This window comes from Meleagris gallopavo, chromosome 1, assembly GCF_905368555.1.
Source record: "Meleagris gallopavo chromosome 1, MGAL_WU_HG_1.1, whole genome shotgun sequence".
Lineage (NCBI taxonomy): Eukaryota > Metazoa > Chordata > Aves > Galliformes > Phasianidae > Meleagris > Meleagris gallopavo.
In genome coordinates, this window is record NC_139404.1 from 134,635,516 (window position 1) to 134,653,174 (window position 17,659).

Sequence of the window (17,659 nt, forward strand, 5' to 3'; positions counted from 1 at the left end):
ACAGAAGAAAGCTGGTTATGATGTACCGCAGGGGCAAGGGAGAAACTGCTACTTGTCTTTTTCTGAGTCTTAGAAGTTTTACAAAACAATATCAAAAGCTTTCTGATATTTTAAATATAATTTTCAGTGTTAATTATATGTAGGATGCCTATAGCTGTGATCTTTAGAAACAACTGATCAACATCCAAGTGCCGATCCAGCCTGATTGTGCCTGCAGTTAAAAAAAGCACATTTTTTTTTTGGACTTCTCCTTTGACCAAGAAATCCATTAAAAACCATTTTGTTTGATTGATTTTAGTACATGCTGAACTAAATCATATAAATCCACAGGAAAGAAAATGAAAAGTATACGTGCACCAGGAACTGTTCATGTTACATACCTGAAACAAAATTAATCATGTTTTTTCAGATTACTACAAGCCATACACAGAAAGCTTGGAATTCAGCTGCAACCCCACACATCCATAGAATCACAGAATCATAGGGGTTGGAAGGGACCTCCAGAGATCATCGAGTCCAACCCCTTTGCCAAAGCAGGTTCCCTACACCAGGTCGCACAGGTAGGTGTCCAGGCAGGTCTTGAATGTCTCCAGAAAAGGAGACTCCACAACCTCCCTGCGCAGCCTGTTCCAGTGCTCCGTCACCCTCACCATAAAGTTCTTGCGCACATTTGTGCAGAACTTCCTACTCTCCAGTTTCTGGCCATTCCCCCCATCCATTTGTTTCCTTCTCAGTTTCACACTCACTTTCACAAATCTCACATTCTCCAAGTTTTAAGTTGATTTATCTAGCTTTGATACTTCCTTAATCAACCTTTCTTATTCCCCATGGAAAGTAAGTACCAGAAGCTATGTATGCAATTATTTGACCACCACTTACTTACATGGAAGTCTCTTCAGACCTGGTGGTAATAGCAGCACGATGGCAAGCAGTTCAACTTCTTCCCCTCTCCTGTCCTTGTTAAAATACTATGTATGAGCTCAGCAATAGTTGCGGTGACACAATCTGCTATACTCAATCCCCAAATTATTTTACATGATTAAAAAACTGTTCTTAAAATATTCACGAAAAATCAACGTTCAGCTCCAAAAAACTCACCTTAATCCCTTTGCAGCCCCACTCCCAAAGGAGTTCTACACTTTCTCTACATTTGAAAATACCATTTCCAAACAGATTGTTTTTTTTTCCCCAAACCAAGGTAATCTCTTCATAGCTGTAAGCATCACCTGTGAACCACTGCTTACCTTGTATAGCCTGTGATACTGTACGTGGAATTTGTTTTTGCCTATTACATATCTCAGTATAGGCTATCAATGGCCTTCTGATGGACGGGTAAGGAACACCAGAGAACTGTCTTCTTTATACCTAATTACATACGTAATTGCTCTTCATTTGGAGGAAAAGAGAAATGGTCAATGCCAGGTTTGGGTGCTTTCTTTTATTGTTAAAAGATTAAAGCATAACATTTCACCAGATACAAGAAATGTATTTTTTCCTGACATTACAAACATCTGAATTATCAAGAGAAAATGTTGAGCTATACGTAATCTGACTTAATCCATCAATTTAATGTATATTAGTTCATGCTTAACACATGGCCAAAATACATAATCACAAAATAAGTACCTCAATGCTTCTAAAACTGAGACAAGAAAGACAGAGAATTGAGTGCAAGAAATTTCCAACAAATGACTATACACTCAATTACAACCTCAGGGCCAAGTTATTCCAGAAGGGTTGGTAGTTTCTCGTGCCTGGCTCATTCACTTTTAATTTGGTAAGAAATTTCATCTTAAAAATTTGATAAAAACATTTTTAAAAATAAGACATCTAACAAATGCAAAAAACCAAGCTCATTCTTCACAGAAATACATGGGTTGCCACTCCAGTCCTTAATTGCCTGTATGTTTTACAAATCTTTACAAAACTAGTTTGTATCCATTTTGGTTTCAAAAACATAGTACATCCAAAAAAATATGACTCTACTGATGGGTAATAAAAAGACACGGACATGTATTTAAAATGACTTTGAAAAGTAAATAATTTCAGTAAAACATCTATAAGACAAGTTAAACATAGTACAACAAACCATGCATCTTCTGACTTGTCAGATCAGCTAAACTACTCGGTTAACATACAGCAACACTTCTGAACACTGTTGTAAATTCAGCTTTTCTAACACAAGGAAAAATACAAGTTAAATTTGTTCTTCAAGTGGTTCAAGGCTGTCCAAGTGTTTTTTAGGTGTATCATCATTATGACGGCTTTGGCAATGGGTTAAGTGTTTCTTAAAGCCTCGGGGAAAATTTGATTCAAAATTACAACGTGGACACTTCAACAGACTTTGACCATGAGCAGCAACATGGTTTTTAAGAAGGGACTCCAAGAGAAAAGCCTTGCCACATATCTTACATTTGTATGGGCTCTGAACGTTATGCTTGTTGACTAAATGATGCAAGACGGCACCTTTTTTCATCGCACGACAGCAACAAATTTTGCAGTAATATTTCCCCTTGCCACGCTTCATATACTTTGCTATTTCTTCCTCAGAAATGAAAGCCTCTTTCTCTTCGGTAAACTGAAGAACGCACTGTGGCTGACTGGGAGTAGTTGCACCTATTTTGCTCTCTCTGCTGTAATCAGAGGACTCCATATCATACTGCTCTTGGTCACTGTTGGATTCTTGCTCCTTCATCTCCATCGAGTCCATCTCTGCTTTTCCACACTCGCTGCTATTCAGTTCAGAGTCTGAATTGTCCTGGTTTTCTTTCCTGGGCTTCTTTTTTGGGCATGAGTATAACATGTCTTCAGGTGATTCTTTGGCTAATATGGATTGTTCATCTGGTGAGAATAAGTCATCCAGTGGTTTCTGATCATCTAAACTGTGAGAAAGAAAGTCACTCTCACCAGACTCACTGGGTGTCTGGGGCTCAGAGGAAAAACCTGGAACACATTTGTGGGACTCAGAAAACAGGATGTTTCTCGGGATTTCAGAAGGTACAGTAGTTTCACTATGTCTCTGGACATCAGAGGACATTGAAGCAGCAGGTTTCTGCATCTCAGAAAATACAGCTTGTTTTTGAATATCAGGGGATACAGCACATTTCTGGGAGTCAGGAAAAAGAGCTTGTTTCTGTGTATCTGGAGAGACAGAATGAGCCTGTTTATGGGCCTCATTGAAGAGGCCGTGTTTCTGAATTTCAGGAGAAGTTGATTTCTGAGACTCCAAAAAGGAAGTATGGTCCTGAACTTCAGGGGAAATGGGAGCAAGTTTTTGGGCTTCAGAAAATAGGGCATGCTTTTGGACCTCAGGAGAAACAAGAGCTGACTTCTGTGCTTCAGAACATAAGGCGTGTTTTTGGCCTTCAGTAGAAGCAAGAGAAGCAGACACCTTATTTTGGGTCTCAGAAAAGACAGCACGTTTCTGGACATCAGTAGAAACAGCAGGATTAGATTTACGTGACTCTGGGAACAGAGCTCTTTTACGAGGCTCCGGGAAATGGGATCGTTTCTGAACCTCAAAGGAAGCAGCAGAAGTGGACTTCTGAGTTTCAGAAAAGAACATAGATTTCCGGGACTCGGAGAGTTTCCAAGATTCAGGAGACACCGAAGTAGCAGGTTTACGGACCTCGGGAAAGAAAGAAGGCTTCCAAGAGTCAGAGGAAACAGCATGACTGGATTTCCGAAGCTCAGGAGAAACAGGGGAAGAATGCTTCCACGTGTCAGGGGACAGAACAGGTTTCCAGCCTTCTGGGTAAACAGATGAGATGGGTTTCCATGGCTCAGTAGAAACAAGGGTGGACTTCTGGGATTCAGAAAAGGACGTCGATTTCCACGAGTCAGATACGAGCCTCCTAGACTCTGGTGATGCAACAGGGCCAGACCTTCGGGACTCGGGGGCAGACCTTCGAGACTCTATGGAAGCCTTTGCAACCCAAGGAGAAACCGTGGAAGACTTCTGCATTTCATGAGGCGCAGATCTCCAGGGTTCAGGGGAAACGGTGGGACCAGGTCTCCATGACTCTGGTGAAACTGCAGGAGCAGGCCTCCGGGTTTCAGGAGAAGAAGCAGAAGCAGGCCTACGCATTTGAGAAGCATGCCTCCGAGGCTCCGGAGACACAGCCGGGGAATACCTTCGTGGTTCAGGGGATACAGCTGGAGTAGGTTTCTTTGGCTCTGGTGACACACCCGGGGAGTATCTACGGGGCTCTGGAGACACGGCTGGAGAATGGCGACGGGGCTCAGGTGATACAGCAGGGGAATGACGACGGGGCTCTGGAGACATTGCTGGGGAATGGCGACGGGGCTCTGGTGATACAGCAGGAGAATGGCGACGGGGCTCTGGAGACGCAGCCACGGCCGGTTTCTGTGGGTCTGGGGACACCGCAGGGGCTGGCTTCTGTGGGTCGGGGGATGCATCAGGGGACTGTTGCTGTGGGTCGGGGGACGCATCAGGGGATGAGTTTTCTGAGTCTGAGGACACAGCTGAGACTAATTTCTCCGGATCTGGAGACACAGCCTGAATTGACTTTTCTGAATCTGGGGACATGATTTGGGCTGACTTCTCCGGCTCAGAGAAAGAAGTCTGAGCTGACTTCTGGGATTCTGGGGACACTGATGATTTCTGAAGCTTGGATTCAGATTTGGGGACTTCAGGAGAAAGGGCAGGTTTGAGAGACTCAGGGGAAGGGGTAGATTTCTGGGGCTCTATAGCACCATTCTTTTTGGAGGAATCTGAACCTCCTTCTACCTGTCCTTTCCGCTCCTCGCTCCATTTCTCTGGTGCTGCATGTTGTGCTGTGATGTGATAATATACGTTGCAATACATCTTGCTGGTAAAGAAACATTTGTGGCAGTGAAACAGTTTTGCACTTTTTTGATAAAATATAAGTTTACCCAAACCAGCAGCATCCATTTCATCACAATACTCTGGGTGTATGGTGCCCATATGAATTTGTATGTTTTCATAATCCGTTCCTCTAAAGCTGCAGTGATCACACTCCAAGCGTTCTGTGGTTTTACGCAGTATCTGCAACATGTCCATTTTTCTACGTTAACAGTCTTCACAGCACTTCACCTTATAAAGAGCAAGCTTCAGAGATCCTGAAACAAAGGGGGAAAAAAAAATCTGTACAGTTAGCTCTCAGTGTTCATTTTAGCTTTGCCAAATAACTGTATGTTTCCCCCTCCCCTCATCATTTTCAGAAGCATAAGTTTTGCACAGGTACTAACTACTTCATAAACAAATGCAAATATAGGCCACTCTGGCTTTTCCAAGTCATCTTGCATCAGTAGAACTTGAAAAAACAAAGCTTTACCTAACAGCAGGCCTTCCTTATGTAAAAAATACATAAGTAAACTCTAAGAAAAGAATCCAGGCAATGAAGAGTTAAGTTCACATTCCATTTGAGAAACATGACTTGCTTTCTCGGTTGTCCCTTCTTCCAAGATTTGGAGTGTTTTCGTTTATGTTACGCATGTAAACTGAAATCAGAAAGTACTTTGAAACAGTGCCAGTAAAAACAAGCTATTTCAAAACTGCATTCTCCATCATAAAATTCTGGAACAAATTAAATGTTTTTGATAAAACAAACAACAACAAAAAATTCAGTAAGATAACAGAAGCCTAAATCCAACGCTCTGCCTTTCTCCATTAAACACTATTTTCCTTTCACTAATTACATGAAAAAACAAAAGCCACTGCTCATAGGAACTTTATCTATTGTAAGAACAATTTTTCCATTGTTTCATCTTGTAGCCCTAATAACATCAACAGTGCTATCTCAAAAATCAAACAGCAGTGACTTTTATCCAATCTGTGTGCCAGTCCTCATATACAAGATATTTTGTTTGTTTCAGGACAGGATGGAAACGTCTCAGAATCATGGTTTCTGTGAGACCTCATAAAAACCAACAAAAACACAGAAATGCTGCATCAGGAATGCAAAGCATTTATAATAATTTTGCTGTATTTCATCATCTCTATCAGAAGCTACCCCAATTACCTACCACAATAAATAGAAAATGAAGTCTGAATGATGTGACATTCAATAAGCCACTTCCACCTAGACATGGATGTTACCACTGCTGAAAAGGAATATTTGGACATTTCTCAGTACTTATGTGAATTGCACACTTCTTTTTTTTTTTCCATCCTACCATATCAACCTAATTTTTAAGACATACATCCAGATACAAAGCTTGTGTGTCTATTTAACATTATTTTTCCTGCCTGAGTGTATATATAGATTAACAACTAGTCAAAAAATATGTACCCAATGCAAGTTTTCTCAATTTACTCCTACAGCATTATTTTTAAGCTCTGGTTTCTTATGGAAAGGAGACTTAAACAAAAACGTTTCCCTTTGGTGAATACCAATCAAATTGGGCAAAGCAATATAGACTCAGGTTAAATTTTCCACGAAACTTGTAGAAATAGAAGGCTAAGGAAATGTCACCACTGAGGTAAAGGCTGAAGATTTCACTTAACTGTTACTGGTTCTGTTCAGCTTATAATTAGAACACGGCCAGTATGCAACCAGTCTTAAAACCTGCAGAACAAGCAGTGTCTGACTCTGGTTATAATGAGGGACAGAAGGAAAGCAGGCTAGCAGTACTGCTGAAGGATTGCATGGGCACAGCAAAAAAAACCAGCAAGAAACTGGCTGAAGGTCAGAGGGCACACATTCATAAGAAATAAAGGTTCACTGGTGTGGTGGTTCATGGAATGATGACTTTGCACATGCTATATCTATGTACTTTACATTAAGTCACAGGAACAGGGAGCTTTTCAAAACAAGCACACGTTCCAGTCAAGAAGCACAGTGAGTCCACAGACAGAGCCTGAAGATGAATCACGCTTTACGTGTATGAGGTATGAGAACAATGTGCCATCTACACAAGAAGCAACTGCATGGCTCTACAATTATTCAACTGGAGGGAGTTTTTGATAATTTACAATGTTCCAGCACTCTGAGGAACCATACAAAGGCCCGTATCTGTGCAATAGCAAACAATTCGCCAAGAGGAAAAACCCATAGCAAGCCTTGTGAGCTCCAACACATCCAGAATTCCCTAGGAATTCAGGTTCTCTTTTGTTTTTGGCTAAGAGATTTGCAGCAATGGGTGAAAAGGAAATTTTGAAAGTCAAAACCAACAAACTGATCACATGGAGCTGTAGGAAACAAATGTGTTTTAACCCAATCTCAGCAAAACATAATCAGGACAATAACAACATACTGCACTAATCACATTTTCAGACCTGTAAGAGAATACAAATTGGCAATAAACCTGAATTCTCTATTTTTGGTGGGTTTTTTTCCCTATAGAGAAAAAAAAAAAAAGGGGTGGGAAAAAAGTATTTTCCAACTGAAAATATCACAGTATACAACACAGTTTTGCAGGCAATCTCTTCTACCTTTTTCGTGATTTTCCACCCTTTCACACAGAACCTACATGTTGTAATTTCAGGAGCTACCTGTTACTTTCATCTCTTAACTCTACTTCACCCAGACTCCATCCTCTGCCTTTATTTGGACCTATCTTGCTTTACAATGAAAACTTCCATTTTCTTTCAAATACAACATGAGAAGAAGTCCCTGTCTCCCTTCCACAAACTGTCCCAGTTGCTGCTAAGCTTTTCTGACCAGGAAGCGATTCTAGAAGTGGAAAACTTACAGGCACTTCCTCATTTTCATCTCCAGATATTAAAGGGTTGATATTCAAGCCTTTAGTATATAAGTAACATTAAAGAGTTTGGGGTACTTTCTCTTGCACTCACCATGATTGATTTTTATTACTTCAGCGCACTGTAGTTGGCAGTCACTACAGAAAGTGCCTCTTCTGCTGACATCTCTACTTAATTTAGGTGTACTACTGAGCAAGAGATCCTCACTACTGCCAACATGTTAGGCCATGACTATAAAGAACAGTAACTCTAGTTTTAAAGTAGCTATTCTGAGACCAGTAACAAATCTGCAGGGTGCTGAGCTTGTATTTGTATGAACTTGTATTGCCATTTAAATTAAGCAGGTGCACTGAGCATGCATCTGAATAGCCAGTCTGTAAGACTTTCTTGTTAACATCCTTACTCACTTCTCCCTTTGAGCTCAAAATGTCACTGCTTCCACATATCCAATTACTGCCCTCCTCTATCTTAAAATCACAGAATGATTTGGGTTGGAAGGGGCCTTAAAGACCACCTGGTTCCAAGCTCCCATCCAACCTGGTCTTCAACACCTCCAAGAAAGGAGCACCCCCAGATTCTCTGGACAGCCTGTGCCAGTGCCTTACCACACTCATGGTAAGGAATTTCCTCCTTGCATCTAATCTAAATCATAGAATCACAGAATCGCTCAGGTTGGAAAAGACCTTAAAGATCATTGAGTCCAACCATTATCTAACCATACTACCCTAACTCTAACAACCCTCTGCTAAATCATGTCCCTGAGCAGGACGTGATTGACATGACAAATCTACCCTCCTTTAGTTTAAAACTCTCTTTTCTTACCCCATTGCTATGCACCCTGATAAAGAGGCTCTCTCCAATGTTCTTGCAGGCCCCTTTTTAAGTATGGAAGGCAACAATGATGTCTCCCAGAGTCTTCTCCAGGCTAAATAACTCCTGCTTTCTTAGCCTTTCTTTGTAGGAGAGGTGCTGCAGCCCCCAGTCAGCTATACTCAGCTTTATCACATGGCTAACTGCATGATTTGTATTTCTCTTTGCCTTCAAGCAGACCATATTTTAGACTGGAATGTGCCTTACATCTTGCCTTGTAGTTGGGTGCAGTTTGAAGAACAGCAAGACACTGTTTTCCAAACAGCCCCAAGCCAGCCAGGCTAGCAACCATACAGTCAATAACCAAGTTTCCATGGTTTGGGACCTGCATGAACCGTGATGTAGCATAACATTTGCTCGGTACCATCTCTGAGACAATGCTAAATAAGATGGACCATACTGCTTCTGCATAAATGCTTCAAAGCAAAACTCAAAGGAACCTACCTCTACACTGCTCCAACTTCTGTCCATAAAAAGGGTAAGGACCCAGCAAAGTGCCTCATGTGCATTTGACAGTAAACTCAAACATCGCTCTGGTCATCTGGAAGTCCCTTCTGAAGAAGTGTGAATGTCAGGATGAAGATCAAGCATGCATGACAAACAAGTCCCCACAAAACACAACAGACATGACATGGATGCGGGAGTTTCTTTCAGACCTGCTGAAGACCCTTAAGATTAAAAAAGAGCTGCTGTCTGCACAAGTACAAATAACTGCTGTGTAGTTTTTCTAAAAGCTCTGTCAGGTCCCAACCCACAGCTGCAGGACACACTATGCTACAGTGACTGGAGCTGAGGCTTCATGCCACTTTGCAACTACACAGTGCTCTGGATTACTTAATTGCTATTGTTGCATCTCCTCCTGCTTTCCACATTTTGCAGGACAAAACAAACCACAAACACAGATATAACCAAATAGAACCAATTAACTATGTAAGAACACATTACAAGTGAAGCAGAAGGTTGAAGCCCTGCATTTACACTTGCCCTATCCACACGTTCTGCTTCCACTTCAAGACGAAGTACTGACAACAAAAGAAGCCTCTACTAAGATTCTGGAGTTTGTGATAGTACTTTAGCTAAGGGCAGCCAAGGCTTCTTCAGATTTTTCCTTAGACATTAAGATTTCCAATGAATCTGAACAGCAAAGTGCTCCTGTCCACAAGCTCACAATATCCACAGGTATCGAGCATGGCAACAGCGCTGGTGCCAGCTCAGCTCTTAACTCAACCACAGGTTTTTGCTGGCCTGTAGGGATGCAGATTAACACTCAGGACTCATGTGAAAATCTGATGAAGGGACTCAGCTTGTGTTAAGCTGAGCAACAGGAACAGCCCAAAGTAATGCAGAAAGCAACCAGATCTCTTAATTCTTCACCAGCAGGACTTATGGCCACTTCAGACTCAGTTCCAGGATTCAGCATCTCATTGTTTGTCAGGATCCCAGTACAGGATTAGCCGTTCATCCCAACACCTCTCACAAACCTCCCAGTGGCATAAAAGAAATCTGCAGGAGACCCTATGTACTAGCAAACATTGGCCCAGCATTAGGCACAACACAGTGACTCTGGCAACTAACAAAATGTCTCCACTTCTCAATCCCATTTCAATTCCATAGCTACACATCTGTTTAATAAACATTTTGCACTCTGTTGCAAAATTTAATGCATCTGTACAGAAGATAAGCTGTGACTGTCATGAGGCAGTGCCAGAGTGAAGCAAGGAAGGGCTCAAAGCTAAAGATCTACATTGCCTGTGAACATAGAAAATTACAGGTTGTTTTTAACATGACACGTAGAATTTCAGAATATGGCAACGAGCAGACTGTTGTATCATCCTTCCAAACCAGTCCATCCTGATTCTCAGTGACAGAAGGAGCTATACTTCTCTTCCTCTTGATAAAGAATTGATCCTAATGAGAGACAAGCAGAGAATGAAGATGTACAAAGCACATAAGGAGCGCCAGTGCAGCTTCTAAGGCCCTCAAAAGAAAGTCATATATTTTATATGATTCCTTATATCCGCATTGTTTTCTCCATATCCAGTGGGACATCCACACAATCTTGAAAAATGAGCAACACACTAGCATGAAGAAATGGTTTCCAGCAACCTCTCACACAAGTGCACAACACCATTCTATCAGTTCACCAAGCAAAGGATGAAGTAAGCCCACACTCCTAGAAATGTCTTCCTCAGATAATCCTCCCACTTTCACAAGGTACCACTCGTTACAGCTCTGCTCTGACAAACTCTGTCACTGCATAAGAAAGATGGCTCTTCACTTTCATCAGCAAAGCTCAGGCAAAGACTTCAGCCACATCATCTGTCAATGAAGATGGTTGACTGAAAAGTTAATAGCCAGCACCAGACACCTGGATACAGCTGCACCATCGCTTCCACCAGCAGTACTGCCACTGTGTTTAAGCAAAGGAGAAAGTGACACATTCCTGCAGTGCCAAGAAGTAGGTGGTAGCAGTCTTGTGGCAACACCACGTTTCTCCTGATCCTGTGTGATGGCCAACAAGAAACAGAAGCTCAGCTCCCACAGTGGTGAAGCAGAGCAGGTGCTTCCCAGCATACACAGAGGAGATGTGAGAGTTGGCTCCAACACACAGGGAACGAAAGGCAGCACCATGCTCTTGCTAACCTGCATAGCCCATAGGAACCCGACTGTACTCATGGCCAAGCTGCCCACCACCAGCCACCCCCTTTGTGCAGTGCTCCATCAGCAGTGATTGCTGGGTCCCGTCTTTAGAACTGCATTAAGAGAAGAGGCTCCAACACCCTGACTCGCCAGCCACCAACACTGAGAGATGTGCTGGGAGAGCAGGCACCTGGTCCAGCAAGGGAGCTGTTGCACGATGCAGTCCCAGGTTCAACTCAGAGGAAAACTGAACAGTGACATCAGTGCTTAATGCAGATGGCTTGGAGAACATGAAGGATGCAGCACTATAGCTACCTCACAGGCCTTCTGTCTTTGCTAGAAGAACAAGTCTACAGAGTAACATGAGCTCCTAATACAAGACCTATGGGCAACCTAAAGTACAAAGTATCTGACTTGCACATTGTGGATGCCCCATCCCTGGAGGCATTCATGGCCAGGCTGGATGTGGCTCTGGGCAGCCTGGTCTGGTGGCTGGCGACCCTGCACATAGCAGGGGATTGAAACTAGATGATCACTGTGGTCCTTTTCAACCCAGGCTATTTTATGGTTTCTATGACATACCTACATCAAGATTAAGGATCACATAATTCTGACAGGGCAGACTACCTCTGTATTAGCAATAAAGCACTACTAGCTTCCAAAACTGACCTCAAAATAACGTACTTCTGCAGAGCTGAGCTGATGAAGCGCCACGGGACCAACCAGCGCACACAACCACGCCGTACCATACCCTTCCCGCGATGACCTCGGGCTAAGAACTCCACCTGCATTACACCGAAACAAAATGCAACGTGAAGATGGCTCAGGGAAGAGAAGAATGAAGTCCGGATCTCCACCTCCCCGACACGAATGGCTCAGCGCGGCCCGCGCCCCAACTCCTCCCGCTCCCTGCAGTGCCGGCTCCCAGTCCCGTACCGCTCCCCGGTACCGCGGACCCTCCCTCCCCGCGGGGCCCGGCACGGTACGAGGCCGGCTCCGACCTCCCCGGCGGCATTTCCCGACGCTCCGCTCCCGCCCCGTGGTCTCCGGGAGGCGACGTCGTCGTCGGGGGCCCGGCACATCGCCGCCCCCCGGCCTCGCCCCCACCCGAACCCCGCGGCCCCCCGCCCGGCGGCCCCGAGGCGGCCCCGGCGGAGGGGAAGGCCCCAGCCCGCCGCCCGGCGGGAGAGGAGCCCGCTCGGCGCCGGGGGGCGGCGGGGAGGGCCGCCCCTCCGACCGCACTCACCGCCGAAGCACCTCCAGCAGCCGGGCGCAGCCCAGGGAAGGCGGCGGCGGGCCGGGCCGGGCCGGCGGCGCTGGCGGGCTCGGGCCGTGCGAGGGGCGGGGAGGAGGAGGGGGCGGGGGGACGCGGGGGGGCGCCGGGAGGAGGCGCGCGGCCGAATGGCTGCCGCCTCACCGCCCCCCCGGGCCCGCCCGCCGCCCAACCGGAAGCGCCGGCGCTGCTCGTGGCCCCGCCCCTCGTGGCCTCCCGCCTTCCCTCGCCGTGATGGGCGGGCGGTGCGCGGCGCCGGTCACGTGGTGCCGCCGTGAGGCGGAGAGGCGCCGCGCTCGGCCCGTGGCGGGGCCGCTGAGAAGGAAGGAGGCGGGAGGCGGCTGCGTCGCTTGCGTCGCGGTCACCTGCGGGACGGCGTGCGGGGTTTCTCCGGTCCGCATCTTCCCGTGTTATATTAAATTACAGATCTAAATTGTATTAAGGGACGAATCTCTCGTTTACAGGGACGCCTGCAAAGACTGTGTTTAATTCGTAAAAGTCACGTTCCCTTTGTCAATTCGGTACCCTTCTTCAAGCCAGCAGGCAGATGTCTCGTGTCAGCTGTCGTGCTGGGTCACCCGCTCAGCCTATGTTCTGCTGTCCTCTACAATGCTCAGAAAGGCACTTCTGTGTGAAACCTACGTTTGTCGTGGGGTTGCTAAAGCAGCGCTAGGTGAAGCTTTGTTTGGCCAGTGAAAGACAGCTTTCTGTCAGGAAAAACTTCTTTACAGAAAGGGTTGTTAAACACTGGCATAGGCTCCCCAGGGAGGTGGTTGAGTCACCATCACTGGATGTGTTTAAAAGCCGTTTGGATGTGGTGCTCAGGGACATGATTTAGCGGAGGGTTGTTAGAGTTAGGGTAGTATGGTTAGGTTGTGATTGGACTCGATGATCTTTAAGGTCTTTTCCAACCTGAGTAATTCTATGAATCTATGATTCACATTATTTGTGTAGCTGTGTTTAGTTTTGCCCCTTCCTAGATCACTTCGTTATTTTATTTTGCTGGCATTTTAATATAAATATTTCATAGAATCATAGAATCACAAGGTTGGAAAGGACCTACAAGACCATCACCATGACTACCTGCTAAGCTCCTAAACCATACCTCGTAGCACCTAACCTTGTTTCAGGCTGCCATAGGTAAGAGTCCTTTTGGATGCTCCCACAGTGGCCCCATGACTCCTAGTAGCTGTACCATTAGTACCCTGCTGCAACAGATTCAACTTGACACTGATGCTGATGTTAAACATGCTTGCCAGTCTGCTTGAGTGCCTGAGCCATAGGTGCAGAGAGCAGCTGAGGTAAGAGGTTCTGTCCAGAAAGTAAACCCTATAGTACTTTTTTTTCCTTTTAAAGTCTCCTGACCATTGGATCTTAGTCTAGTCTTCTGAGTAGATTGTTGATCTTTTGCCAAAGGTTTTTGGCTACTGCATCTCCGATGCAAATTTCAGTAGCAATGAGGTAACAAGGTCTTTTGGTAATGTTATTCAGAGCAGTAAGAATGAGAGCCACTGTGAAGAGCTGCCACATGCCATCACCACACTGAATGAAAGAATCTCAGATGTCCATACATAAGTAGGAATAAAAGTTACAGTCCAAACTTTAAGGTTGTATTACTACCAGCTTTGATGTATTGATTTTATTCAGGGAAAAATGACTTGGGATGTTAGTAGGGAATTCTGTGACAGTCAACTGAGTACTATCAGCAAACAAGTTGGGTGTAAGGACATTTTAAGTGTAAACGAGAATAAATCTATGGGTGAGAAACATATCTTTTTTTTTCTGTTGAACGTCTTAAATCCTTTGATAGGTCATCCACAAAAGGCAGTACCTATCAGTATCTCTTCAGCTGTGTTGCAGGTTGATTTCTGATTTAAAGATCCTCAGCATAGTGCCTGTTGAACTTGAACCGCCAAAACCGGGTGCTGGCTGTCCACTGGTCCTCATGTTCAGACGGAGGGCTGTGTGAAGCCTTTTCTTGTCACTGGGACTGAGTGATGGCTTAGTGCATGCTTGGTGGAGCCAAGGTCTGCACAGAACTAGCTTTGGCCTTGGAAATGAGCGCTGTCAATCTCATGGTTTCATACTCATCTCTTAAAAACATATCTTAAAAATGTTTTCTAATGGTAAAATTCAGGGAAAAAAAAGAAGCATTTGACACATGAAGCTTCTTACCGTGCCTTCAGTCAAGAAAATACTGTAAAAATACTTTCAGCCATCCCGTGAATATTTGGCTCAAAGTTTCCATAATTAACAAACATAATTTGAACAATTATATCTTTTCACACTGCTTGCATTACAGAAAACTTTCTTCCAGAAAACTGGGAGAAAGGACAGCCTGCCAGGACTGAGTCGAAGCACGCGTGGCAGACAGGTTTGAGTGTTGCTGTTTACAGGTTAGGAGGAATGAGCATCGTGGTGTCCTTACCACCGGAGACCCATTGTGAGCTCTGCTGTCAGTCTCCTCACCCAGCAAAGGCTTCCACTGCATCTCCATCGCTGGTGCAGAGGTGAGGAGGCCCAGATGCAGGCATGCTCTCAAGCATGCACTAATGCCAGTAAGTAGGAAAAGTTTATTGCATTGTTACACTTCTGGAAATGAAAATCTCTGTTGGTGCTAAAGCTGCTCAGCATGCTGGGAAGCTGTCAGACAGCTCCGACTTTATAGTAATGGCAAAAGATATTTTGAAAAGTGACATAATTTAAATGCTGTAATTTATACTGAATGTTCTTTCCTGCCTGCTGAGCATGATTCTGACGGGAAATGTTTCTCCAGAGAAAGCACAAATTTACATTTCTATTTCAAGCGTGAAGTTCTGTGATACTTCCATTCTTCTGGTTTTTGAAAGTCCTCTGTGGTTTTTGTTTGAACAATAGTGCATCATAGAACAGTGCACATACAAAAAAAATCATAATAGCACAAAGTTAAACACAAAGTTAATTAAGAAATGAAATAACTGAGAGTTGGGTGACAGCAGTAATTGGCTTTCTTTTCTAAGTCTTTTGGCATGAGGATATTTTTAAAAGCAACTCAGACACAAGAGTTTAATTCCTCTCCTTTAAAGGAGCTCAATCATTGGTTTTGTCTGGTTTTTGGCTTTTTTTGTTTTTTTTTTTTGTTTTTTTGAGAAGAGAGGAGAATGTGTCCACTCCATGTTTCATACGTGTTTGATACAGCAGTTGTCATCGTTTACCACCTGAGGATCTCTGGCTTACAGTGTGGGGAAAAGCACAAGACCTTCAAAACAGCTTCTGCTTTCACTTTCAGATAGAATCTGCATACAAACCTCAGCAGTGCTAAAACATTAACCAAAACCTGTAGTGTTTTCAGAAGGGCTGGTAGTTGTCTCCCTGATCTGCTGTAACATCAGGTGGCAGTGGCATTTAGCAGTGATCCGTCACACCTCACAGCCCACACAGAGGCAGTATGTTTTTCAGCACTGGTGGCTAAGTGTCCGTGCTATCTCTCTGTAGGTACAACGGGAACAGGCTGGCACCACAGATGGGGCACCTGCATGCTTTTCAGGTTCATTTCCTTTTGAATACAGGACGTGGATGTCGGAGTGGTCACTTGTCATCAGCTCCCAGCTCTTTGTGCAAAGGCACATGAAGGCAAGCTAAGGCTTGTCGCTCTTCTCCTATTCTGCTTTGGGAACAGTCTTCCAGCCCAAACCATGCAGCGTGATGCAGCGTGAAGAGGTAAGCCACGTACCTCCCAAGACTTTCTGGAAATAGCTTGTAGCCATTTGTTTTTTTAGTAAAAATAAACAGCAGAATGCGTTTAAAAATGGAATCTGAAGTTGGCAGAATGATGTTTGGGAATTGAATTGCCTGCTCTTGAAAACTGCTACAGGCGTGAGTGCAGATTTTTTTACTGAATATTTATATCCCACATCAGTTTCCTTTGACACAATAGATCATGACAGAATGGAGCCTAACTCCATCTTGACAGACAAGGTGATTTCCACATTGCAAAATTCGGATGACCTTGGAATCCAGTAGGAAATAGGACAACAGAAATTGAGTGAGACTGCCAAGGTGGTGAAGATTTGTATTAAAGAAGAGAGCCCTATACTGTAAAAACAAAGAAGCAGATGGCACCCAAATCAGCTGTAATGTAAGTAGATACAATTCCTGTTTCTCAGGGTAGCCGGATCTACTTTCAGCAAAGCTGAATTTGCAAAACAAAGTTGCTATTGTGGAAATAAAGCTCTCACGCCACAGTGACTCTGTACAAAGACAGGCTGCAAGCCTGCATTTATTTTGTGTCATCAGGAGGCGCATAGGAAAAAGAGCAAGCACTGAGCAGGTGGCAGCTCCTCCTGCCCGGCTTTCCCTGTGAATATCAATGTTCTGGATACTCTGTCTGTGCAGATGTGTAAACTCAAGGCCAGCTTTCCTGCAGTCAAACGGGATGCAGGTGTCCTAGTTAGTGAGGGGGTGACAGCTTTTCCCGAAATATGTGAATGTTGAAGCCCTGACAGTTTTTACTGAGCCAAGCTTTCAAGTCCAATCTTTGGTAACTAAGAGGTGGCAAGTCCTCAAGTGGAAGTTTACTGCTAAATAAACTACTAAGTTACTCACCTATAATGCCATCAAGAGATACTTATAGCCCAAGCACACATGGGATAGTGAGAGAGTAGCCTGGCAGCCACCTTTGGCCAAAAATACCAAGCATGTGAGGATGCGCACAAGCTTTTTCTCTTGCTCTTATGGGTTCCTCTCACAAACAAGACCCCTCCTTGAGCCAGCACAGCTCTGCCCACATCCCCTGGGCACCTCAATGGGTTGCAAATGGTTGCTTTTACACAGACCCCAATCCGTTGAAGCCCTGTCTGCCTCTACTGCAGAACTGTCCTGGTTAGGTCTCCTTCTTCTCAGACCAAGTCAGGCTCTTTCCCTCAGCCAAGAAGCTGAACTCAAATCCCTTCTCAGCAGTCAGAATAAGGCTGATAAACAAGATAAACTTTAGATGAAGATAAAACCAAATGGTTTTCCAACAGTTGTTTCACGTAAGCTTTGAAGTTGTTTTAGTTGGCCTCTCACTTACATAGTTTGATATTAAAATTCTTCTCAACGCTATTTTTATCCGTTTCTGAGGAATACTGAGTAGCATAGCATTCTACTTATGTTTTTTTTAAGAGTACAGACAAAAAAAACTACAGAAGATCACTTCTTAAAATCATAGT

General features: G+C 44.2%; 1 protein-coding gene across 4 annotated transcripts; it reads right to left on the reverse strand.

Annotated features, from left to right (window-relative positions):
• Positions 1 to 1,423: 1,423 nt before the first annotated feature.
• Positions 1,424 to 12,599, reverse strand: CHAMP1 (chromosome alignment maintaining phosphoprotein 1). 4 transcript variants are annotated; one of them, XM_085214963.1, is made up of 4 exons: positions 12,444 to 12,599; positions 11,867 to 11,982; positions 9,002 to 9,111; positions 1,424 to 5,103 (listed from the first exon to the last, which is right to left on the reverse strand). In XM_085214963.1, the coding sequence occupies exon 4, from the start codon at positions 5,042 to 5,044 to the stop codon at positions 2,198 to 2,200; it is 2,847 nt and encodes a 948-aa protein (XP_085071089.1). In that variant the 5' UTR covers positions 5,045 to 5,103; positions 9,002 to 9,111; positions 11,867 to 11,982; positions 12,444 to 12,599; the 3' UTR covers positions 1,424 to 2,197. The 4 variants fall into 4 exon arrangements, with proteins under 4 accessions (XP_085071089.1, XP_085071100.1, XP_085071073.1 ...); XM_085214974.1 differs by lacking the exon at positions 9,002 to 9,111 and having other exon boundaries at positions 11,882 to 11,982; XM_085214947.1 differs by lacking the exon at positions 9,002 to 9,111.
• Positions 12,600 to 17,659: the final 5,060 nt, after the last annotated feature.